The 26,179-nt window shown below is 45.9% G+C and overlaps 1 protein-coding gene across 14 annotated transcripts in view; it reads right to left on the reverse strand.

Moving 5' to 3' along the window:
* The window catches only part of DYSF (dysferlin), a gene marked incomplete at both ends in the record, with an annotated part of 204,204 nt that overhangs the window by 170,593 nt on the left and 7,432 nt on the right, over positions 1–26,179 (reverse strand). For 7 of the 14 annotated variants that reach the window (XM_084235743.1, XM_084235752.1, XM_084235741.1 and 4 more), the window contains 3 exons: positions 7,781–7,872; positions 8,557–8,612; positions 24,091–24,181. In XM_084235743.1, coding sequence (XP_084091869.1) covers positions 7,781–7,872; positions 8,557–8,612; positions 24,091–24,181 — 239 coding nt within the window. Of the gene's footprint in view, positions 1–7,780; positions 7,873–8,556; positions 8,613–24,090; positions 24,182–26,179 lie in introns of those variants that run through there. The other 7 variants (XM_084235744.1, XM_084235740.1, XM_084235742.1 and 4 more) reach the window with 1 other exon arrangement.

Below are 26,179 nucleotides of genomic sequence, written 5' to 3' on the forward strand. Positions count from 1 at the left end.
TGTGGAATTGTAACAGGGTGGTCCCCAGGAAAGGGGGAGGTTCCAGGTTCCCTGCCCCACCCAAGGAAGGGTGGAGCTGAGCAGGAGGAAGAGAAGCTGAAGAAGAGACTGAGGAAGGAAGCAGGATGGAGCCAGGAGACCTGGAGGAGGCGCATGGAGCCTAGAGACACGTAAAGAAACTGTGCTTGTCTTTTGGTCGTGGACTGGGTGACACAGATGTGGATGAGACCCGTGGAGAGGTGACCATGGCAGCTTTTATCTTGATGTTGATTTTGCTCTTTTCCTTCCGGGCTTGTTTGGTTGTTTGTGATCCTTTTCTGTGGGTCCCCACTGGAAGATGCTTTAGACTTGTGGCAGGCCTTGGGGCCTTGTTCTGGGCCGATCCCATTTGGATGGACTTTTACCCACGAGGGGATGGGTAACTTTGGGTGCTTCACTTAGAAACTAGACTCTTTGCCTTACCTGTATTGTTTCCTAGTCTTATTAAAGTTCCTTTTCATTAAAGTCTCCTATGTTTTGTGTTGATGCGGCGGATGGCAGAACCCACTTAGAATAGACAGGTTTGCGGGGTTTGGGCTGCCCCTCTCCCTGTCCTACAACAGATTTGGCGACCACGAAGATTTAGGACAGCCATCCGTGGTTAGTCAGCCCCATGGGGAAATTGGGCTTCCCTATGGCACTGGCTACCATAAGTGCAAATGTGATTTTTGGTTTCTCTAGTGTGTTTGTTTCATATGTCGATTTGCTGTTGAAAAACTGGCTTGGGCTTTGTGAAGATTCTGTCTGTTTGTGTCTAATTTGTTTGTAGTGACTTGCTAAGAGATTTTAATTTGTGGAAATGGTTCTGCGCCAGTTTTACTCAAAATATTAGGCAGTACATTGGACCATGTGGCCAGATCAAAGATGGCCTCTGAGGCCACTTGGAACTTTTTTTTTTTTCTTTCTTTTTGTAATCTCTGCTGTCTCATTAGCATTTCTAAAGGCAATAATGGTTCTTCAGTGGTATGTTGCTTTGTCTTTGGCTACTTCCTGCTCTCTGCCTGATGGATTTTGCAAGCCAATTGTGGAGCAGTGGTGTTTAAATTAGCAAATGTATGCCTGGGTGTTAAGGAAAGAGTATCCTTAAGCAGTAACTGGTAATTGCTGGTAGCCTTGATGGATTCTTGGAGATAACTTGAATTTTTGCAAAGTCTGGATCAGAAAAATTAACAAGATTTTGTCTGAGTCTGAAAGGATTTGCTGCTGTGAATTTTGTCTACACAATTTGTTTTGGGCATGTTTGCCGTTTTGAATCCTGGATTTGTTCAATTGCTGGTGTAAGACAAGATTCTAAGTTTCTGCTTCCTAGTGAGGAAGGTCTGTTATGGAAAGCACTCTTTAGGGTGCATCATATAACTGTACCAGGTTTTCATACCTGTGTTGTTGTTGTCCCTCCCTACTGTGGGGGAGGTGTAATCTGTGCTTAGATGTTTAATCTGCTCTTTCAGCTTCTGTCCCAGAGTGGCTAACAGAAGTAAGGAGATGGCTCCTTTTAATTGAAAGTTAATTACTGATAATTTGATTTTGCTTTTTTCAGGTTCTATTCCAGGAAACCCAAGGAGTTCCTGTTTGGTGGCTAACAAGAGATGATTCCTTTTGCTTAAAAGTTAACTTTTATTCTTTCAGTTGCTGTACAGAATACCCCAGGATTGACTTCTAATAAAAAGTCTTCAACACTGAAAACCCTAAGGTGATAAACAAGGTCATGTAACTCTTGTGATTAATAAAACTTTTCCTTCCTATTTCCAAAGTCTTAGGTTTGCAGGATGACAACTGGAAATTTTTTTGCCAGCAACACTCCACTTTTTTTTTGGACTTTGACATTTTTTTTCTGAGCCTATGGAGTAAAACTGCAGTTACATAACATATTCTACGTGGCATAACTAAAAAAAAAAAACTGTCTTTGTCTATATGTTGTATGTCTGTATGTCCTTGTGTCTAACTGTCTTGACCTCCAGTGATTGACAAATTGGTATACATGGTGCCCATAGATGTTGAAAAAAAAAAAAAAGTCTCCAGTTATGAGAAAAACTAAAGGTTATGGTTTGATTGTCAACATTGTGCTACTGAACTAAGCCGGTGCCTTCATAGAGATTTAACATTGTTGTTTCTGTTATTTTTCTGATATTTATGGCAAAGCATCCCAGAAATAAAAATTCAAGTACAAATTTGGTAGCCTGTCATTTGACTGATGCAAGGAAATTTTGTGGAACCTCAGTAGAGCTCCTGAGACACTCCACAAAGTTTCTCCCTTTCCTCCTGGGAAAGGCATTACATGAATTTGTTTTATTTGGCTTTTACCTAATGAAGTAAAACTGGAAGGGAAGCATTGTCACTTGGGAAAATGGTAAAACTTTGGTATGTACAAAATGTTAACAGTAGTATCTGGTATGTATGTAAATTGTCAATGGTGATTGTCACCTTGTAATATTGTATAATTCAATTGTTTCACATCTACAGAAATTGTTTCTGAAAATATAGGGAGAAAAGGTCTCAACAGATTCCTATTGATGGAACTGTTGAGAGTAAAACTTTTCTACTAAGGACTGAATAGACTTGGAAATACACCTCATATTTACTACGTTTTCCTTGACATAATAATACTGATGATTTTTTTGCATTTTGCTCTAAATCCACAAAGTTTTCTTGTTTTGGTGACCAGGATCTGCAGCAAGGTTGTAATTTTTTTTCCAACAAAGCTAACTTGTGTTTGCATTTTCTCTCCCCTTGATACCAACACGGCATAAAAATAGTGGTAGTAATCTTTTACTACTTATCTCAGAGTCTGTTTTTGCATAACTTCCATAGGGATTTTGTTTAAACTGAAAAAATTGGACATAAGTTTCATTGTGTGGCTTTGTGTGGAGCTCTTCCAGAAAGTTGAAACAGAGCTGAACCAAGAAGAGGAGAACCTGTTTGCCTTGTTTGTAGGGTTCCAGAGACCTCCAAAGAAGGTGAGGAAGCTTGCCTCCATTGGCAGGACTGGACAACCCGGCCAACAAAAATGCCCTGGTACCCTCGAGAAGAGGAAAGCCCAGGTGGAGTCTGATGAGACCAACTTTGTACCTGAAGCCTACATCGACTGGATGCCACCGGTTCGCTCTGATCCTGTATGGAGTATTTCAACAAAGCCAGCTAAAAATTGCTGTTAGTTATTTCTGCCCTGTGATTTTATGCAAAAATAGGAAAAATGGTTTAAAAGTAGATTTAGTTTGCAAACTTTTGCTATGCTGTTAATGTTTGGGATCAAGGTTGAGAAAATTTGTGTTTTACATCAGTTAAACCATTTTAACATTTTTTCCCTGTGATTTTGATATATTTGCTATCTTGTTTTAGCCAATGCTCCAAATTTTTTTCTTTTGGCTTGGATAATGGACTATTTTTAAGTTATGAAACTGTCATACTGGACATTCATGGACAATGCTGATGACTAATTGTTGCTTCTCTTACACACATTGTAACCCTGAAAAAAAGACTGTCTCCTAAGATTACACCCTGAGATCTGTGCCACCATAGATATGGTGGAATAAAAATTAAAAGGGGGGATTGTAACAGGGTGGTCCCCAGGAAAGGGGGAGGTTCCAGGTTCCCTGCCCCACCCAAGGAAGGGTGGAGCTGAGCAGGAGGAAGAGAAGCTGAAGAAGAGACTGAGGAAGGAAGCAGGATGGAGCCAGGAGACCTGGAGGAGGCGCATGGAGCCTAGAGACACGTAAAGAAACTGTGCTTGTCTTTTGGTCGTGGACTGGGTGACACAGATGTGGATGAGACCCGTGGAGAGGTGACCATGGCAGCTTTTATCTTGATGTTGATTTTGCTCTTTTCCTTCCGGGCTTGTTTGGTTGTTTGTGATCCTTTTCTGTGGGTCCCCACTGGAAGATGCTTTAGACTTGTGGCAGGCCTTGGGGCCTCGTTCTGGGATGATCCCATTTGGATGGACTTTTACCCACGAGGGGATGGGTAACTTTGGGTGCTTCACTTAGAAACTAGACTCTTTGCCTTACCTGTATTGTTTCCTAGTCTTATTAAAGTTCCTTTTCATTAAAGTCTCCTATGTTTTGTGTTGATGCGGCGGATGGCAGAACCCACTTAGAATAGACAGGTTTGCGGGGTTTGGGCTGCCCCTCTCCCTGTCCTACAACAGAATGACTTCAATAAAGTCCAATGTCCCCCAGGTCAACACTCACTGTTCCCAACGGGATCCTTCAGCCAGCTTTTCATTTCCTTAACAATTTTACCACATGCCATTTTGACTAGGATCATTGTACAGTGATCACCCCAAATACAAGCCATTACAAGAGTAACACATTCTACTTATCTCACAGCTAATCCATGAAAGAATGAGAACGAGTCCGCCTTGGGTTCTCCTCCCTCGTGCACGGGCGCCCCCTCCCCTCTCTTTCAAGAAGTGCTGATGTCTGCACCCCACTCCAGAGTTTGCACTCCACTCCAGAGTTTCCTTTAATCAATTCACCACAGGGCCCAGACACATCTGTGCTCAAGCACCCCCCTCCATTTGTACTAGCCCACACGGAATATGTCCCTCATCTCAGGAAGTCCAACTGGGCAGCACAGTGTAGAGTGGAGATGAGTGGCTCTCACCCAGGCTGCAGAGTACAAAGACCTAACAGCTGGCAGTTGTAATGGTGCCCAGGCCCCATCCCCACCAATGAGATCAAGACCTCTGGGTGGACCCAGCCCTGGTATGTGCAAGGCTGCAGAGGTGCAAGTGGAACCCGAATTAGGAACCACTAGATTGGACATTCCAGGGGTCAGAACACCTGGTCAGGGATCAGGGCCCCTCCCTCCAGCATCTCTCTGTGAAGCCTAGAGAATAAACAGGAAATCATTGAGTGCAGCCTGGGCCAGGATCTCCAGCTGAGTTTGCCCAGTGTCCCAAGAACAGAATTTTCTTGCATTTGCATTTCAAACCTGAATTTCCTGCATTTTACCCCTTTTCTCTTTTAAAATCAGAAATGTCACATGGTTGCGCTAGTCACTTCCTGGTGTGTTTCTTAGTACTACAGCTTTAGAATGTTTACCACTTGTAATGTTGGGGTCCTTTCCCACATTCCATGTGCACGGTGAAAGCACTTTGAGTTCTGACCTTAGGTACATCATAGCATGAGCCTGAACACATCTAGCCTCTCCCCTCTGCCCTCTACAGATTCCTGCTCCTACAACTCGAATTCAAGTAGCAAACTTTGATGGAGGCTGCTACCCACCGGCTCCTAGAACAAACCCACCATGATGGTGTTGTTGGGGCAACCTCTGGAGTTTTTCAGAGATTTATGAATGTAAGTTTAAGTTTTAATTTAGTTTCACTTTAATTTTTAATTGCTAGACATGACACATTGAGATAATGTTTGCAAAACTCAAAACTGCATTTAAATAGTATTTCTGATAAATTGGGAAGTGTTATGAATTGGTTCTTCTGAAAACTAATGTTTGAGGAACTGTTTTGCAGCATGCTGGCCCTGAGATGAACTGGTCACGTGGGACTTTAGGGAGCCAGCTACACTGAAGAAGTGAGATGACAGCCACAACGATCAGTGAGAGGGCCCCAAGAGACAAGGAGCCTGCCCTTAGTGTGACCTCTGACCCACGGGGCCAGGGCAGCCATGTGCAGCACTGCTGGTGTCACTCTGAGGACCTGCCCGGCCCTTGAATTGATCAAAAATTTGATCTCATGCTGCCTTCATGGTCCTAGCCATCTTCCCACAGGGGCTGTAGAAATGCTAAATATAGTCATGAAAATGAAACATGCATTTCCTCTGCAGGCCTAACAGTGACAAAATTCTACTGCCTTTGCCCTTTTAGGCTAGCTCAACTCCAGCATCATCAGGGACGGAACTCTCCAGAAGGGCCCAGCATCCACTAGGGGCGTCCTAGGATGCCTGAGAGATGCAGGGGGCTCTGTGATCATAAGCACACTGCAGAGCTGCTCACCAGTCACACCTTCACCCTCACTAGCCTTTGCGAAAGACCTGATCTCTCAAGGGCTCTGTTTCCCCGTCTATAACGATGACAATTATAATAGTAGTATAATAACTGGTATTAAAAGTTCTTGTATTAGAAAGACTCAGCACAGAGCAGACACTTAGCTAAGCTCTTGGTGAACCTCAGCTATGTGCTTCTGCTGTTAGTATCCTCTGCTTGGGGCTCCCCAATCTGATCCCGGGGCTCCTTAATCTGATCCCACTGCTCCCTTCTCAGAGTGTTGAGTACAACCTGTAAGACCCTCGCCCACCCGCCCTCCCTACCGAACACTAGAAAACCCTCCCTTACTTTCTAAAGACAGCCCCAGCCTCTGAGTTAACCAGTGTGACCTGTTTCCAGGAAGCCTTCTGGGACTACCAGTGCTCAGTGCTACTCCCTTCATGACCTGCAGGCCCACCATCCCTGTTTGTGAAAGTCTGCCCTTCTCTCCACAAAATATCTATGTTGGAGCAACTAAGTGTGAACTGTTTCTAGCCCCTGCTCCCTGTGCAGGTAGGGGCTGCTGAGGATCAAGCTGGATGAGATGAACCCAAGACATCCTGGGCTCCCATACCTTGAAGCCCACCTTCAGAGGCTCAATCAAAGTCCCTCCACCTTCCCTATACAGACCATGCCCTGTACCCAGGGCCAGCTGAGCCACAGAGAGATGATGGCAACTGGGTTTTCTTCCAAGCTCTTTAAGAATTTCAGGTATTTTGCCACCTAAGACCCTGCTCAGCCTTTCCCAGGTCTCTGACTCTTCCCCCTTCCCTCTCTCGCTTCTTCCAGCCCAAGTAATACAGCCAGGACAACCCAGGACAACCCAATTCCCAATCAAAGGTTCCCACTATAAGCAAGTCACCAAACAGCAATCTAAAATCTGATATGAGGGCCCAGATCTCAGTAAATGACACCAAGAGCAAGAACCCATTCCTGCTGGCACTTAATAGATATATCCCATGAGCCCAGCAGGGACTTCTGAGCCCCTACCCTGGCACTGTGCAGCCTCACAGGCTGTGTGTCCCAGGATCCCTGATCCTACAGCATTGGGGTCATCAATCTGTAAGCTCAGTTGGTCCTCCGCCCCTACCTCCCCCGACACCCCGACGTCCAGTGTACACAAGGCAGGAACTCGATGAGGAGGGAAAGGCCCATCATCTGCCCATACAGAGCCTGCTTTTGCCACAACTCTGCTCCTGCGCTATCCCCTGTCTGGAAGCCCCTCTCCCCCACCACTAAGTCCATGACATGACAGAAAACACTGCCACAGGTGGTATCCACTGAACTGCTCTTACTGTTCTGACTGCTAAACCACAAATCTCACCTCAAGCCCAATCTCTTCCATGGAGCCTTCCTCCAGAGATCCCTGCAGTTGCAGTACTGCCTGCTGACACCTAAATGTGCCACAGCCTCACCTGCCCGGCATGGGCAGGAAGAGAGGGCACCCGGGACCACAGCAGGACATGGGGAGATTTTTCCTCCCTGCTCCCTGGGACTCAGGCTGTCTGTGCAAACACGTGCACACCAATCTTAGCCCATCTTCCTTCCCAGCAGCCTGGGCAGCTCTCAGGTTTACCCAGGGCAGAGATCCTGAGGGTACTGCCAGGCCTCTCCCCAATATCTACTGCTGGGCCAGGCCCAAGAAAGGCAATAAATGCTCAATTGAAACTCCAATGCTCCAGGACCTGGATTCTGGAATCTACATCCACTATGACCCTACCCGTACCTACAGTCTCTGGAACACCCCCTGCGCCCGCCATCTCACCTGTTCCTCCCCATGGTTTCATGGTCTTTGACCACCACGTGAAGCTCGGAACTCTGGTCCAGGGGGATACCCTTGAGGTCCCACTCAAAACCCTGCAAGAAAAGGAGAAAAAGCATCTTACCCTGTGGCCTCTAGGAGAAGAGACTGTGTCTGATTCACCCTGGTCCCTTCAGGATACTGAGCCGGCATCCACCAATCTGCTGGCAGATGGCAGATAAAAGAATGAAATAATGAAAGCATAAAGAGCAGGGGCCCAGAACATCAGTAGTGACAGTGAGAGCCAAAGGCAGAAGAGACAAGGTCAGACTCCCAAGGCCCGCTCCCCCAACTCAATTCCACCAATGCCTGGGAAGTCAGAGCACAAAGGCCAGGAGGAGCCAGAGAGGTCCTGGTTAATCAGGGAGACCTGGAGGGAGAAGATGGGCTCTGGGCAAGGAAAGCGTTCTATATATACAAGGAAGATAGGGCAAGCAAGAAAGCCCCTTATCCTCTACCTGGCTCACCAGAGCTGGGGGGAACAGAGACAAACGACACCTCACTCCTCTCCTTGCTTGCCCCCATTGCAGGGGAGGTGCCTCTATCTAGCGGGCAGGCCAGGCCGCCAGCCCTCCTCCTGGGTTCCCAGCACCAGGAGATTCTGTTGTCAGGCCAGACCACCAGCCCCTCCATCCTTAACACTGTCACAGAGAAAGTCGCCTGCTGCATGCATGCACCCCCAGACTCGTCCCACAGACAAGGGCAGCAGAGAAAGAAGGAGGATGGAAAAACTCACATACCTCATTCCATACGGGATTCACACTGTTCTTGATGACTTTGGTTCTCTTCTTCACCCCTATGAGACACACAAAGAAAGAGTGGGCAGAGGTAACCCATATCCACCTTCCACCCAGTTAGGGTCTGCCTCTGGGAGGGGCACTGCAGCTGGCCTGCCAAAGGAAATCTCCCCAGGGCCTCCCTGGTGGCCTAGGGGTTAAGTCTCAGAGTTATCACTGCTGTGGCCTAAGTTTGATGCCCAGCCAAGGAACTTACCCACAAGGCACAGCAGATCTCTCCTGTCTCGCCTGCTGCTCCCCTGTTCTACTCCCCACTGTCTCTGGTGAATCCTCTCACCCCCCAAACCTCTGGCTTACACCCCAGTTCTTATATGCCTAAATAAAAATAAATCCTAAAAAAAAAAAGGAACTCTCCCCAAACCAGCAGATTCTCTGAGAATCTCCCCAACTACAGTGACTGCCCAATGCCCATCATGGGGTCCTCTCTCTCTTAGATCTGGGATCCAGAAACAGCAGCCTCATAAGAAGGATGTTTTAAAATACCCAGACTGAAATAAAATGGGTTTGTTATTATATTCCTGACTTCCTAAAGGTTTTTAAATTGTAAATTGTGTGATTCTACAAAGGAACAATCTTCACTGAAAATATTACATTTTTCTTTTCAAAAACATCCACCTCCACATATCATATGAGTCCATTTATATGAAATGTCCAGAATAGATAAATCCAAAAAGACAGAAAATAGATTAGTAGTTTCCAGGGGCTGGAGGGAGATGGGAATGGGAAATGAATACTTAACAGAGGTTTCTTTTGGAGATGATGAAATGGTCTAGAACTAGATAGTGGTAATGGTTGCACAACACTGTGAATATAATTTAATTTTAAAAACCTAAATTGTACAGTTTTAAATGGTGAATTTTAAGGTATGTGAGTTTGCCTCAATTTTTTAAAAAAAATCCATCTCACCCTTGCCTTAAAGGTGCCTGGTCTAAAGCAGGCTGTGTCAAGACCATTCTATATGCTTATGAATCTGGGCCTTGGAATGCAGAATGGCTTTGGGCTAGACAATATGAACAAACACTGTGATGGCTGAGACTGGACATGGACCCTGAAACAATAGCCAGGGCATTCCTTCTGGAGCCTTAGGCCTGAAGGGGTAGTTGAGAGCACAGATGTACCCACCTTTTCCATTAAGTGCTCAATGGACACAAAAAAAGTGTTCAGCCAGGGGCCTCCCTGGTGGCGCAAGGGGTTAAGCACCACACTATGAAGCAATCAGCAGCCTCTGCAGCACAAGTTCGATCCCCGGCCGGCCAGAGAGAAATCCACATGGCAAAGCAGGTCTCTCCGGTCTCTCCCACTGCTCTGTTCCCCACTCTGTCTCTGATGAATCCTCTCACCCCCCACATCTCTGGCCTGTACCCCAGCTCTTATATGCATAAATTAAAAAAAATCTTTAAAAAAAAGTGTTCGGACAGACACAGGACTTACAGCAGGTTGGATCTTGAAGGTCACCTGGTTCAACCCCACCCGTGCAGACCCTCCAGTTAGAAGCCTTTAGTCTCTAGCTGGACTGCTCAGCTTTTATAGACTCCCGCCTAGACTATGAAGGTCCCTGCAGCATCTGGAAACATCTCCCAGGACCCTGAGTCCACCTGTGAAGTGAGTATTGTCAGCACTCATCCCATTTGCAGGAGATGTGGGGTCATTTTACAGCATCACAGCAAGGAGAAGAGGAGAGCAGACAAGGGTGGAGCATACCAGCCAATTTTGTGGAAGAGTTTGGAGGAAAGAAACGGAGAAAGAGAGAGAGTACAGTAAATTCATGGAGAACGGAACATCCGAAGGAGAAAGGCAGAGCAGGTCTGGTAGATTCCAGTGCTGTGTATTAAAAATAGTTGTTCACGGGCCTCCCTGGTGATGCAAGGGATTAAGACACAACCTATGAAGCTAACCGGAGCCACTGCAGCATGAGTTCGATTCCGGCCAGGGAGCTACCCACATGGCTCAGCAGACCTCTCCTGACTTGCCCACTGCTCCCCTCAGCAGTGTATTTCAGTCAGTCTGCCTGTTCTGCTCCCCACTCTGTCTCTGGTGAATCCTCTCACCCTCACACACATCTGGCCTGTACCCCAGTTCTTGTATGCCTAAATAAATAAATCTTTTTAAAAAATAGCTGTTTAGCAGTGGGTCCCCACAGAAACTGGGTTAACTGTCCCTCAGTGGGAGAGCGGGGGGCCCCCAGGCCCTCTCAAGGCCTGTGATAGATCACCAATGTAGGAAAAGAATGTGGATGTTGGAATGAAGCAGACCACCAGAGAATTCTTATTTTCTGCAAAACATTAGGGCAGCAGTTCTCAAACTTTGGGCACAGAGGCTGTTACTCCTAAAAATGATTGAGGCCACCAAAGAGTTTTTATTTAGATGCCTTCTCTCTACAGACTTTTACTGTATTAGAAACTAAAACTGAAAAACCATTTAAAAATGTTTATTTAATAATTAATTTTAAGTTAGCAATCAAAAATCCAGTACATGTTAACATAAATGACACACTTTTATGAAAAATACTATAACTTCCAAACAAAGGAAAAAAGAAAGTGACACTGTTTACATTTTGCAAATCTCTTTAGTGCCTGAAGAATTCTCATATCTACTTCTATATTCAATCTGTTTTGTTGTATTGTTTTGGTTGACAGCTATGAAGAATATTCAGAGTGTATATAGTTGGAAAAGGGGACATAATTTAATACATTCTCGGATAACTGTAGCTATTTTTCTTTAAAACTGTATCAAAACTCAACTAGCGGTATTACTTACACTTCTTTAAGGTCAGTTGTAGTGTGAAATCTGAAAGCAGATGGATGTACTCTGCTCCATTAAAAACCATTGTTCTATCTTGCATTTTGAAGGAATCATACCTATGCCTGAGTCTGTAACATCTTGCATTGGTCATTTGGAAAATTTTTTTTCGTTGACTTATACAGATCTTACAAATGTTGACATGGTTTATTATATGATACACAAAAAATCATATGTATTAACATCACCATCACTCATCATGTCACCAAATTCATTACGTCTATGGCTTCCTCAACTTACAATTGGATTATGTCCCAATAAAACGAACGGTTGAAAATGTCGTAAGTCAAAATTTCTTGTAATATAGCTAACCTACCAGACATCACAGCTTAGCCTCGCCTGCCTTAAAAGTGCTTAGAACACCTTCATTAGGCAACAGTGGAGAAAAATCATCTAACATAAAGCTTATCTTCTAATCAAATGTTGGATATCTCCTGTGATTTATTCAATACTGTACGGAAAGTGAAAAGCACAATGGTTCACCTCGTGACCACAGGACTGATAGGAAGTAGAGCTTGCTGCTGCTGCCCAGCATCACGAGAGAAAATCAGATTGCATATGGCCATCCAGAAAAAGGTCAAAATCCAAAATTCCAAGTATGGTTTCTAGGGAACACATTTCGCTTTTGCACCATTGTAAAGTCAAAGAAATTAAGTCAAACCACTGTAAGTCAGGGACCGTCTACTGGGAAGTTGGAAGATACAAGTTTTCTAAAAATCTGATTTTCTTTTAAAAGCTCAAATTTTATGATTGGCAAGCAAATGATATAGATGTCAGCTGTTTGCCTTGGGCAAACTCACTCGCTCATGTTCATTTGTCTGCCAAATGCCCAATACCGAATAATCAGTTTGTCACTCATTCTCTCAAGTAAAAGCAGTACTCCATGCTTTTACTTGGAAACAGTGGCTAGTTCAATTTGCAATTCAGGTACACAAGCACTGGCAGGAATCACCATTTTCAGGGTTCTGCCATGTGTTCCCTATGCCCACTTCCCATTTCAGCATAAAATATTGCACACATCAGTGTACTCAAAGGTCAGTCTTAATAAAATTAATAATTATATTGCTTTATCGAGAACATTCCTCAATGAGGCTGCAAACGTATGACGGTGAAGAATGCAATGGCTCCTACAGTATGGCCCCTAGGCCCTGTTAGTCCCAAGGCACCAGCGGGCTCACCTTCCAGCACTGTCTATCATCAGTGTGGATGTTGAGACAGTGAAAAGAGCTAATAGTGCCTTAGTCTCATTGTGAAAGTAAGTTCTGACCTTGCTGACCTGTAGGATCCATGCACCATACCTGAAGAACATCTTAGGCAATTCATCCTCTGTTCCACATCTGCAAGTTGATAATAATCCTTCCACATGAAAATTAATTAAGATGGTGTAAGTGAGGTGCCTGGCACTCAGCATACTGATTTAAATGTGCATTTACTTCCACTCCCCACCTCTTTCTATGCTCCATTCTGCTGTATCTAGTGAATTCCTACTGATGCTGCAATACCCGGTTGGTTGTCACTCCTCTGACAACCTTCCCCCTGACTCTCCCAGACATAGATGGCTGCTCTCTTTGGTGCTCCCTAATCAAGCTGTGACCACGTGTACCAGACAGCAGGATAACAGTGTGCTTTCATGTCTGTGTCCCCCATGGGGCTGTCTGTGTAGAGGATAGACACCATGCCTGACTCATGTTAGCAGCCCTAATATATAGTCAGGTGCTATGTAATTGGGCGCTGAATGAATGGTTCCTTTTCTCTCCAAAGTAGACTGCAATTTCATTTCCTCACCAGAGGACAGAACCACAGTTCTCAAGGAACACTGAAAGTGGCACCAGTTATGTTCTCAAAATTGGTCCAGGCCTGCCCTGGCTGAACCGCTCTGAGTCCCCTTCTTAGCCATGTTGGGGTAACCCCCAGCAGAGGTTAAACACATTGACTTGGAGTCATTTGAGTAACCGTCACTACTGTGTGACCTTGGGTAGCACTTACAACCTCTCTAGGCCTGAGCTCCTCAACAGTAAAGTAGGAAGAATGAGTGTCTACTTCAGAAGGCTTTGAGGGAATGTGAGATGTTAAGCGCTATCTCACTTCCTCTCCCCTATCAACTTCCCAAGACTTACAGTAATAACATGGGAAATTCCATCTGCAGCTCTCGAGTCGTCCACGTGGGAACTCACTTCCTGGGGCTCCTGGCTCATGTTAATTGAGCAGCATCTATGTGCCAAGTTCTGGGCAAAGTGTCTTCTAAACATTTTCTCCTCCCTACCTTCCCTGAAGATGAGAACAAGGGCCCTCGTTGCCATTTCACTAAGTCTTGGTTAGAAGGGCCAACTCAGGGACCCTCTGAATGATAATTAGGGAGGGGGTCACTGGGGGGTGCCAAAGTGGAGCAGGAAAGAAATGAAACATTCACCTAACACAATCACATGATTTATAGACGCCAAGGAAAGGGAAGGCTCACCGCTAATTAGGAAACAGTTAATGAAATAGTTCCTTCCTCATCGTGGATTTAGACCAGTTCTGTCCTTGATAATTAATTCTGGCCTTAAGAGATGTGCCTTCATGGGTGTAATTTAACAGACTCAATAGTTAAAGGCATAGGAGAGCTCATAGTTCATGCTGTGGTTGTGAGGAGGTGGCTATGGCCTCTCTCAGACAACTCTGCCTTGGGGCCAGCAGACATCCATGAGAACCATGCTGTAGACTGGGGCTGTTCCTCCAGGCTGAATGACTTTGTGGGAGGAATGAACCTACCCAGAAAGGACTCGTCCATTTCCCCAGGGAACCTCCTCACTTGTTTCCCCAGGTCTACCCACCCCCACTGTACCCCAGACTCCTCCACCAGAGCCCCCCCATGGTGTAAGGTGGTGTTTCTCAAACTGCTCACCAGGAAACATTAGGGGCCATGACATTAGGGAGAGTGAGTTGACTAATAGATCTTTTTAATGACAAACTAGTCTAGAGAAGAAAACATCAGGGCACATCTTTCATCATAAAAGTGCTATTACTTGAAATTTCTAAGTATATTTTCACTCACCTATTCATGGGTGTGTTTTGATGTAAATATACATCTTGTGGATAACAGTCTGAACGTTTGAAAACATTGCCTTCAAGGAAGATGGTCAAAAGAGAATTGAGAAACAAAGAAATTACCATCTTAGCCACTGTGCGCCGGAAGCCAAGGTATATGGCAGGAAAGATGTAGCTCAACGACCTGGACCCCACTAAAGCCAAGTCTGATAAAGACCATGAGCTGTGAAGGAGAATGAGGAGGAGGCTCAGAGACAGGAGGAAAGTGAAAGCAAGAAGACAGCTCACCCTTCCCGGGCCAACACCGGGGCCACTGGCCAAGCTGTCTCCACACCTCCTGACATCTGAGTGTCCCACAGGAGCCACTCACTGCCCTCCTGCTCACCGCCTGGTGAGACCTACCCGTCCATGTCCAAGATGCTGCCCACCAGTGGTCTGGGACCCAGGACTCACTCAGATCTTTAGGTCTATTTCAGCATAGGCCCCTTACAGAGGCCCTTACAGTCTCAATGGCCAAGAAGTACACAGAGGTTACAGTGTGGGAGGCAGCACCCCAGCTTCTGGCAGAGCCAGCTGACAACCGCCCAGTGCCCCCCAACACACAATGAAATGGTCATGGTACATTGGAAAATCAGACAAAATGCTTGTTTTTGTAACACTGGTGACAATGGAATCTCTAAAGCTGGTGGGATCACAGATGAGACAAACTCTAAGTCAGGGGTTGTCCGTGAAGGTGCCCAGCACAGTCAGCAATGTGTGGGAGATATTTAAGCCTGTCAAAGAGAGCTTTAAAAAGGGCAGCTAGCCGCCGGGAGTCTGCTTCAAGTGTGGCCTGGAGGGCCATTGGTCCAAACATTGCCCCAACCCCGCCCTCTGCCAGGACTGTCTGGGGTCACTGGAAAAGTGACTGTCCCTCCACGCCTGGCCGTGGTGGGCCAGTCCTTCCAGTCCCTGCAACCCTGCCACCGGTGGTATTGGGTTTGGCAGCTGAGGACTGAAGAGGCCCGGACTCAACTCCGATAACCTTCGAGAAGCCCAGGGTAACAGTCAAGGTTGCAGGAAAAGATCTCTGAGATGAGCCTTAGCTCTCCCAGACCTGGAAAAGTCATTCCTGTTATTGACGGATGAGCAACAGAGTCCCTGTGGACAAGCAGTAAGTATGCAAGCGCTTGGGTCCAACTCAGGCTCGCATTCGGGAAATGTCTAGTACCACTTTTAACCAACTCCTTCTCCGCCCATATTCTCACGTCCCTGCAGAAGATGCTCATAACCAGGCCTAAGCCCCCACCCCGGTCTTCGTCCCCTTCCAGCAGGAAGTATCCAAAGAAAGAACCATCGCCCCTTTTCTTATCAACATAAGGCTGGAATGAAAGGTCGATGCAGGGGTCAGGAATGAGGAAGCCAACACAGAAAAAGACAAGAGGACCCTGACACCAGGACCACTGATACCATCAAGCCTAAACTGAAGCCATAAACAGGAGAAAACAACTGGGCTCCACCCAAAGCAGCTTTGTTCCACCTAAACCTGTTCCCCTCCCCCCACCTCCCCAACCCAGTTTTCCTGCCTGACCTCTCCTCACCCTATAAAAGGGACATCTCTCCTCACAATGAGCACGGCTTCACGGACGCCCACCTTGGGTATGTGAGGTCCGCCCCGGGCGCAATAAATTTTCCCTTCCTTTGAAAAAAAAATAATAATAATAAAAAAAATAAAAAGGGTCTCTAAATCATGGTCCATTTCACATAGCATCTCAAATGCACCAAAGACTCAAGTACCCACTGATGGATGAATGATAAACAGAATGTGGGATGTCTGTGCAATGGAATATTACTCAGCCTTAAAAAGAAAAGAAATTCTAATTCGTATTACAACATGGATGAACCATGAAAATGTCACACTAATGAAATAAGTCAGACACAAAAGGACAAATGTTATATAATTCCACTTAAATGAGGCATCAAGAATATCAAATTCACAGGGCTGGAAAGTAGAATACAGGGGTTAGGATTAGAGTATAGCCCTAAAATTTAAAAAAAAAAAAAAAATTTAAGTGCCAAGAAGTAAAACAGCTTAGTACTAAGAGTGAGGTGCTGCCCCTAGTATATGGGAGACCAACTCCCACACAGGGAAATGATGGAAATAAAGGTGTATATAGATACTCACTGACTCCTTATATGTCTAGCATGGTGCTAGGGCAGGAATAATCAAAGAGTAACCCCAACCTTGTGTGAACACCCCAGTCACACTGCCCAAGTTGAGAAAAAAGTGGTCCCTGCTCCCTGGAGTTGAAAATGTGGGGGAGACAGCCCCATATGATGGTGTGCATAGATGACCCCCTGCTGCCTGGCATTCACTTCCTTTCTCACGGCACTTCCATGCTGAGCTAAGCTTGCCCTGTGACTCTAAGTAGGACTAGCAGCTTCTGCTTTTATGCCTTTGGGAGCTCAGAGTGACTGTAACAAAGTTCAATTGTTGTGCTGGTGGGATCATCCTAGCAGGCTCATGGAGGGAAAGGTCCTGAGGCTACATGGAGAGAACGTGAGGGCTGGGCGCCCCAGCACCCCAGTTGGAGGGTGGTAGGAATAGACAGCATAGTCACAGGCTGCATCCAAGTCCAGAGGTGCTGCAGGAGGCCTTGTAGCCCCAGCCAGATAAAATACTGGCAAGCAGCGAAGCTCAAAGGGCCTCACACCGTGGGGCCGAAGTTAAAGGGCTTCACAGAGGAGTCTCAAAGGGATATTAATACACACATATTCACAGCAGCATTATTCACAGTAGCTAAAATATACAAGCAACTCCAACATCCTTATCAGAAAATAGTATAAGCAAAATGTGGGGATATGCATAAAATGGTATATTATTTAGCTTTAAAGAAGGAAATTGTGGGTCTCCCCTGGTGGCACAGGCAGTTGAGCGCTGCGCTGTGAAGCTGTCCACACCTCTGCAGCGCCGGTTCAATCCCAGCCAGCCAGCGAGTGTCCCACATGGCACACAGACCTCTCCTGTCTCGCCCACTGCTCCCCTCAGCAGTGTATTTCGCCTGTCTGCCTGTTCTGCTCCCCATTCTGTCTCTGGTGAATCCTCTCACCCTCCCGCGAATCTGGCCTGTACCCCAGTTCTTGTATAAATAAATAAATAAATCTTTTAAAAAAAAAAAAAGAAAAGAAGGAAATTGTGACTTGTGCTGCAATATGAGTAAATCTCGAGGACATTATGTTAAGTGAAATAAGTCAATTTCCAGGGGCTTGGGGAGAAGGGAATGGGAAGTTATTATTGAACAGATATAGAGTTTCAACTGGGGAAAACAAAAGTTCTGGAGATTGACGGTGGGGGTTGCACAATATGAATGTGCTTAATACCACCGGATTGTACACTTAAAAATGGTAAAGATGATAATTTTTCATTATGTGTATTTTAGCCCAATTTTCTTAAGTACAGATGGGAGATGGTGAGGCAGTGGGGCAGGGGTCCAATGGCCATGTGTGGGCAGGGAAGGAGGAGCGGGGAGGAGCAGAGGATGGCTCAGGTTCTGACAGGGGTGCGTGGGTCTTGTGACGCCACTCACCTGGAAAGGGAGTATCGAGGACAGGAGATGGGTATTTGGGACTTCCAGAGAGAGGGATGGGCTGTTTCTGCCTGTAGATCAGGAGACGGGACTTACTGTCAGAAGTTTATTCCACAAATACTGAGAAGTCGCTCTGTACCGGTGCAGAGTAACTGTACTTATGACAGTTTTATGCATGGGCTCCCAAAGGCATGAAAGCAGTTCAGAGGTCATCTGACCCCTCAGAAAAAGAAAGTGAGAGAAACTCAAAGTATCAGACAACCAAAATGCCTTAGCAACTAAAAGGAGAAAAGGTAGTCCTGGCTTCTGCTGAAGGAAGGTCACTTAACTTCTTAGTACAGATACCCCCTAACAAAAGGGTAGATAGAGTCTGGTATCTCTGACTGTTACCCCACCATCTGTGTCCTGACTCAAACCTGTGTACACCGAGAACTGGGCAGCCATCACTCACTACCTTCCCCTACAGAGCCTAGTCTTCTCACCCTCATACCACTCTTTCGAAAGCCTACCAAAGCCACACTTTTCAGGAAGGGGTGGTGGCGGATGAATATACTGGCAGTGATGAATGGAATGTACTCTGAGAGGACTAGCCTTTAAACTCAAAAGACCAGTTAGAAGTGAGGAAGATTTGAAATACTATGGCAAAATACTAATATTCTTAATATATAGAGAGCACTTGCAATTAATTAAGAAAAAGAGAAACACCTCTCTCCCTTCCTCACGAGCAAATTTAGAAGCAATTCAGAAAGAAATAAATGGTAACAACATTGAGATGTCACAAATATTTCAAAAGGAAATCATTAAATATTACCATGCTAATGCTTAGTGTTAGCAGGTTATAAGAAAATAAACGCTTGTCCTCATCTGTTGGGAGGGTAAAGTTGGTACAGATTTTCAGGAGAGCAGTTTGGAAAATGAAGAAAAGTCCTATATATGTCTATAACCCTTGACAAAGCAATGTCACTTTCAGTATTTACCCAAAAGAGATAATTAAATATGTGGACAAAGATTTAGTCAGTCACCAGGATATTTCTCATAGTGACAGTATAATTTAAGCAATGGATATAAATGTTAAAAATTTTATATAACCTAAATATTCATCAATCGAGGGCACATTAACTGAACTATGGTGCATCCATGAAATACTACGCAGACATTTTAAAACATGTGTAGAAAAAAATTTACTGATACAGAAAAATGTCCCTGGTTTATCTTTGACTGAAAATGTAAATATACAAACATCTGAAAGTAGGTATGAGATGGGGTTATCTCTAGAGAGGAAAGCGAGGATCTGGGACTTCTGGAGGACAGGCGTGATGGGTAAGGCGCTATTTCTTGACCTGGGTGACACACATGGGGATTCCCTCATAATTTATTCATTAAAACAGTTTCTCAACTTTGGCACTGTTAACATTTGGGGCTGGATGATTCTTTGCTGGGGTGTTGTGGAGACTGCCCAGTGCACTGGAGGCCGTTTAGCAGAACCCCTGCATTCCACCTACTAGATGATGGTGACATCCTAAACCATCCCCCCAACTCCAGTGGTGACAACTCAAAATAATTCCAGACATTGTCAAATGTCCCCTAAAGAATAAAATCATCCTAGTTGGGAACTACTGAATTAAACCATACATTTATATTTTATCTACTATATTTATTTGAATATTAAATTTCACAACTAAAATTGATATTTTATACAAAAGTAAATTTTGAGACTATAAGACTAAAGTAGCCATTACTAGAAAGGAAGGAGAAGAGGGGATAAATGAGATAAAAATGGTCAATTGTATGATGAAGGATAGAATGGGCCTTTTTTGCAGTGAATATAATTTATAATATACAGATGTTGATTTAAATGAAGTAAACTTTTTTTTATTTATTTATTTTTTATAGAGGCATGTTTTATTTATTTATTTGTTTGTTTCTTTGTTTATACATGCACTGGGTACAGTCAGAAGCGCGGGAGGGTGAGAGAATTCACCAGAGCCAGAGCGGAGAGCAGAGCAGGCAGAAGGACCGAAGTACACTGCTGAGGGGAGCAGCGGGTGGCAGGAGAGGTCTGCACGCCATGTGGGACCCTCCTCCGGTGGCCGGGGAGCAGCCGGGGATCGAACCGGCGCCGCAGAGGTCGCCGGCAGCTTCGCAACCCAGCGCTCAACCACTGCGCCACCGGGGAGGCCCTTAAATGAAGTAAACATTTTAACAGCTGCTAAAATCCAATATTACTTTAACAACAACAAAAAAATTAATTGTATTCTTTTTAAAGGGGGAGAAAATCTTGGAGGGTATAAGTCAAAGCCGGTTATAGGTTAATTCAAAGTATCAGAATTTGGGGCCTCTTATTAGTACTGCCTCATGTCTTTCTATTCTGTATCCTTTTTACACTGGGTACATATATTTGCAAAAAAGAAAGCAGGTTATTTTCAATGCTTTAGAGTCACTTTTAGTGTTTAAAATGTCAGACTCAGAGAGTCCAGTGCCCCTTCCCTTACACCAGCAAGTCACATTTACCCCTCAAGAATGCCTCTGCCTTCAGGTGGTTCTCTAAGATCCCCCAGACTCCTGCCAAAAGTCTAAAGACACCCAGAAGAGAGAAAAGAAGGGAGGAAGAGAGACATAGGGAGGAGCAGAAGACCTGATAGGATGAGGGAGAGAGAAGGGACAGTAGAGACTCTTGGGTTTCTGGCTGATGAGTCTGGAGGAAGCAGGGTAAAATACTCCAGGTGGGGACACAGGGGATCTGACCTTCATAGAAATAATACTTTTGAGCTTCAAGGAAACAAGGATCTGATTTTGTTCTTGCATGCATCACCAGCACCTCGAATAGCACCCAGCAAGTAATAAGTGCTCAATAAATATTTGTTCTATGAGCTAAAGGTGTGAATGACAAGACATAAACAATCACATTAGAGGATGGAAAAAGGGGAAAGCAGAAGAGAGGAACAGGCCTCCCTGGTGGTGCAAGGGGTTAAGACGCAACCTATGAAGCTATCCGCAGCCACTGCAACAGAGTTCCATCCCTGGCCAGGTTTCTGACCCACATGGCGCAGCAGACCTCTCCTGGCTTGCCTGCTGCTCCCCTCGGCAGTGTATTTCAGTCAATCTGCCTGTTCTGTGCCTCACTCTGTCTCTGGTGAATCATCTCACCCCCCCACACACATACACACCTCTGGCCTGTACCCCAGTTCCCGTATGTATGTACAAATAAATAAATCTTTAAAGAGACAGAGACAGAGAGAGAAAGAAAGGAACAGATGAGTAAATGCTACAGGAAAGGAGGCTGCCCATCCCCACTCATGGCCCATCGAAAAGATCTCCTGTGACCTAGGTACCCATGGTAGTTTTAGGAACTAATTAATACAAGAACAAATGAATGATAAGTACTCATTAGTAGTCTTTACCGAAAGCCCTGAGATAAGGAAGCCAAAAAAATCCCCTCAGAGTCCAGCCTCCCACCGCACATTATCTATTTTGGGAGGCAGGTCCTGAAATTACATCCAAGGCTGGAATGCCTGGGGAACAACTGCAAGGAAGAGCAGGGCCAGCCAGGCGCACGCACTTGGTGCTGTGTATGTCAGCCAAGCACTCAGCGCAGGCTGGCTTATGCGAGCAGGACACGTCCCATCTGTGCCATGAGGGGGCTGGGCTCAACGCTTCTCAATCCTAACTGTTCATCCAGATCATCTGGAAAATTTTTTAGAAACACTTTAAATCTGGGCCCCTCCTCCATGGGTTTAGCTTCAAAAGAGAAGGGGGACAGGAAGGTGGACAATGGTCTTTTTTAAAGCTCTCCCATGTGTTCTGATATATAGACAGGGTTGAGTGCCCCAGCCTAGCTAGTCTGTAAGTTCTGGGTTCAATTTTCTAACAGCTCTCTCCCTAGCATCAACTCAACTCCAAACTGCTGCATGAGACACCATAGAAGCAGTCACATTCATCTCACCTTTCACCACATCTCATGCAATTGTTCTCAGAGGGTGCCTCCAAAATGGCCTGTTTCTGTGTGCTAAGTATTGATTCTTCGGTCACCTAAACCCACTGCATCAGAACTTCCATGGAGGGAATCCAGGAATTTGTCTTTCAAAAATACTTGCTAGGGGATTCCCAGGAAGAGGAAAGCATAAGGATCACTGCCCCTGACTGCCAGAAGCACTCAAGTATACCTGGAGAACAGCTAGAAGCTGGGCCAGAAAGAACACAAATACAACAGAGCACTATTTCTGCTCAGTACCCAGACATCCTGATGAATAGGACAGGTTGCTGCCCTGAGTCACAGCATCCCAAGTATGGAGCCAAGAACTGACCACAGGCTGACGGTGTGAGTGGGCTAGCTCATCCAACAAGATGCTGTGGATCCAGAAACGAGATACCAATAATAGTTAAGGGAATCCTGGGTGCCTTCCTGGAGAAAGTGGCATTATAGTCAGGCTTTGAAAGACAAATAGAGTCTCAATAGTTGATGATGTTACATTCTATTATATCTCAGTTTTGCTAGGGGCTTGTCAGTGCCAATAAGTAGTAAGGCATTGTGAAAGGTGAGGATGCAGAAATTAGACGTCATTTGCATGCTCTTGGGGCATCTAGGCCATGGTAACAGCCAAGAGGGGTCACTTATCTGACTGAAGAGCATTGTCCACTCCAGGCACTGATAGTGACCACTGACCTGAACACATCATTCACCTTCCCAAAGTTTGCAAAATGGAGAGAATGGTAGCCACCACAAGACTGTTCCAGAATTAGGGAAAGAAAACTGAACAGGCCCAAAAGAGTTTCAAAACATCCATGAGCCCTAGATTGCCCTAGGTCCCTGTACTCAGGATCTTTAGGGAACTTCTTTTCCAGACAATGGTAACCCCACAATTTCTATACAGAAATTTGATGATACGGTACAGCAAGGGACTTGTCCTCAAGCAGCTTCAACTCACACTTTTCAATTGCCCCATTACAAAGATTAAAAGTTACACACAGTTCTCAATTGCCAAATTGTGCCTTTCATCTATGGTTATTATTATATTGGGTACTTAGAGAAGCAAATGGAGATAATATGTCTAAACTAAAAAAAAAAAAAAAACAAACCTTGGTATTCCCACTGTTTCCAAATCTTATGAAAACACCACCTTTCCCTCTTTTGACCATCTTTTGTAATACATGTATTTTTTTTAATTAATAATAAATTTTATTTTTATATTCCCCATACAATTTCAACCCCCCCCATTCTGACCCCAGTCCCTCCCCTCCTGCCCCCCACCCCCCAAAAAATGTCATGTATTTTTTAACTCCATAAAACCACAGGATATATGCCTCCCTGAGAGAGGAAAACTCTCCTCTCCTTATTTATCTTTCTTTGCAGAACTGGGGTCCTGACTCACAGCCATTGTTCCTTCTCTTAATTTTGACAGATTCTTCCTCTTCCCTTTCCCCCTCCTGAGACACCTCCTCCCGTGGGAATGTCTGCCTCGAAGTTGGGTTAGGATGCCTGTTTGAATGAGGACAGGAGTTGGGTGTTCTTTGCTACCCCAAAGACAGACCCTCTCTTGCTAAGCACCTCATGTAGGTGCTTAGATTTTGAATTTGGAAAACATCATTGACACCCCTCAAAATTCCTTATGACAAGGCCATATTCGTCCAGTTCTATTCCTTTTCCTCGCAACTGAGACATGGTGGATTCAATATGGCCTGTGTTCAATAAAGATGAGTGAATGAATGTATTAAATAAAGACATAAATTTCAAAGTAAGCCTAGTTTTTTGAGTAACCCTGATTTCTCTCGTTGTTCTTCACCCATCTTCCAAGCCACCCATGTCCGCTGCCCGGTAAAGTCTTAAGGGAAGTTATTGCCTCGGTCTTAGAAAACTGTTAATGTTGACTTATGCTACTTTCGGTTTTCCAAAAACTCAGAGCATTGTGGCATTTATTGTGCTCTGTTTCATCCTCATCGCCGCTTCTATAGACGACAGGGCTGAGATTTCTGTCCCTGCTGACAAAAGAAGAAACTGTGGCCTTGACTAAAGGTAGTGCCTGAGCGAGGGGCGCAGACCGGGTCTGGAGAGGAGGGCACACCGGCGCGGCGCCCCCGGGGCTCTCACCTCGGAAAGTCAGGCTGGCGACGGGGTCGCTGCGCCGGTCCTTCTTCACAGTGGGGAGGTTGCTGGCTCTCGCCAGCAGGCAGCATAGCATGGTTCAGCCGCTCAGGGCGCGCAATGCGCGCAGGCAGGACCCAGGCCCCAGGCACCCAAGCGCGCGGCGTCTCCGCGGAGAAGTCGCCAACGCCTGGGAGAGGCCTCTGGGAGGACACCGGACACCCGCTGGGCGGACCCTCCCCGCCGGCCCCTACCCGGATCCGCCCTGCGCGGAGCGGGAGGGGCAGGGCAGGGGTCAGACAGGCGCCTGTGGGGGCGCGGGCCCCCCACCTCCCACCGCGAGTGCTCGCCGGGGCCAGGAATGGAAGCGCCACTGAGGCGGGAAGCACAGCTTGGCGGTCCAGCGTGAGCAGACCGCTGGGGCCCCGGTCGCCGGGGCCGAGTTAGCGGACGGCCAAGCATCCAGGCCTCCTCCTCCCCGCCGCGCCCAGTCCCGGCGCGCAAGCTAAGGGCGCTTCTAATGGATGCGAAGGAGAAATGAGCGACAGCGAGCGGAGAAAGTGATCAGGAGGCAGAGACGAGTGCGTGTCTGCGGAAAATTGCAAATTGGAGCTAGTGATGAAGGAAGTGCTTGCGGAGCCGCAGAGTGCGCGTGGCGCCGCGAGTCCCGGCCTTAGCGCAGTCCTGCCCCATTATCCGTGTTCTGGTTCTGAGCGGAGGCAGCCTTTCCGGTGTAGACCCGCGCTCGAGCCTTCGCGAACCAGCCTCTGAGCCTTCTCTAAACAGTCTAGGGTCACTTCTCTCCGGGGCCAGTGCCTAAATTGAATTTCTTTCCCGGGGACACAGGGTCCACCCGGTGCCCATTCAGTCCTCTGCAATATCCACTGCAACCTGCAATCTCTAGGTCCCCTCACCCCTCCCCATGGGGGTAACTGCTTATAGTGTGAGCCCTAAGAGGTGATAGCCCTTAACAGGATTTCATGTTTTATGACTGGTTCCTTTGCAATTGATGAACATAAAAAAAAAAAAATTATTAGTGGTTATCCTTTTATTTTAAAATGGCGACTCCAACTTCTACTCCTGGCTGGATAGAGATGTAAGTAGTCTGCTTAACAATCTCAGGAGCAGTGTGCAAGTCACTGAGCTGCTGTGGGTCCTCATCTGAAAAAAAAAAGAAAATCCCAAGTCCTTCACTACATAAGATTTTTCTTGTAGTGATTCTCAGTCTTGGTAGGTATCCACACTGGTCCTTTAAGATTCTTCTCCTCTGTATGTCTGATCCAGTCAGCACACAACTTCTCCAAAGATTTCACATTGCCACTGGTTAGAGCCATTCTAATTCGGTGTATCTCCAGTTCTGGCACCAGGGGGGCGTGTTTTCAGTGTCTTTAAAAGCTGTGGATGGCTGTGGTGTGTCTCCTGGACAGACTTGTTTTCCGCAAGAGAAAACCCACTTTGAGTGAGGCGCAGGAGCCAGCTGGGAGAGCTCTCTTGCAGCCATCGTGTTCTATGCACCTACACCTAGTACCCAGCACCTACCACTGGGCGGGGTACTGGCCTTCCACCCACCTCCCAGAACCTCACTGACCTCTTCACTCAGCCTCAAGTCTGTGACCAGTTATTCCTCCCCATAAAATATCAACTTCCTTTCCCCAATCTTATTTTGAGAATTTAGCATATTCATATGGCCAAACATTAACCGATAATCCTGACAACATCCAACTCTGCCTGCTCCACCCCTGGATCCTAAACACTAAACATGTTGGACAAGAACCCAGCAAACCGCCGTGTCACAATATCCATGACCCCTTACTCAGGTGGACCCTTACTGCTGCTGGGTCGTCATATTCTATTCCCCATTCTCTTCAGCCTCCCTCTCCTGCATGACAATTTCATACTTTTCTCTCTCCCCAAAGCTGTAACACCCCATGGTCAGCCTCCCTCTCAGTTTGCTCCCTATTTACTCTGTAAAGAACTTTCTCAGGCTCCCATCCACCTAACCCCCAGAGCATCTGTGCCCACATCCTTTGCCGTCTCTCCTGCTGTGTCCTGAGTTGTTCCCCTGAAGAGACAGGCTTATGTTCTGTGAATGAAC

This window comes from Talpa europaea (assembly GCF_964194135.1).
Source record: "Talpa europaea genome assembly, chromosome: 6".
NCBI classification, from domain to species: Eukaryota; Metazoa; Chordata; class Mammalia; order Eulipotyphla; family Talpidae; genus Talpa; species Talpa europaea.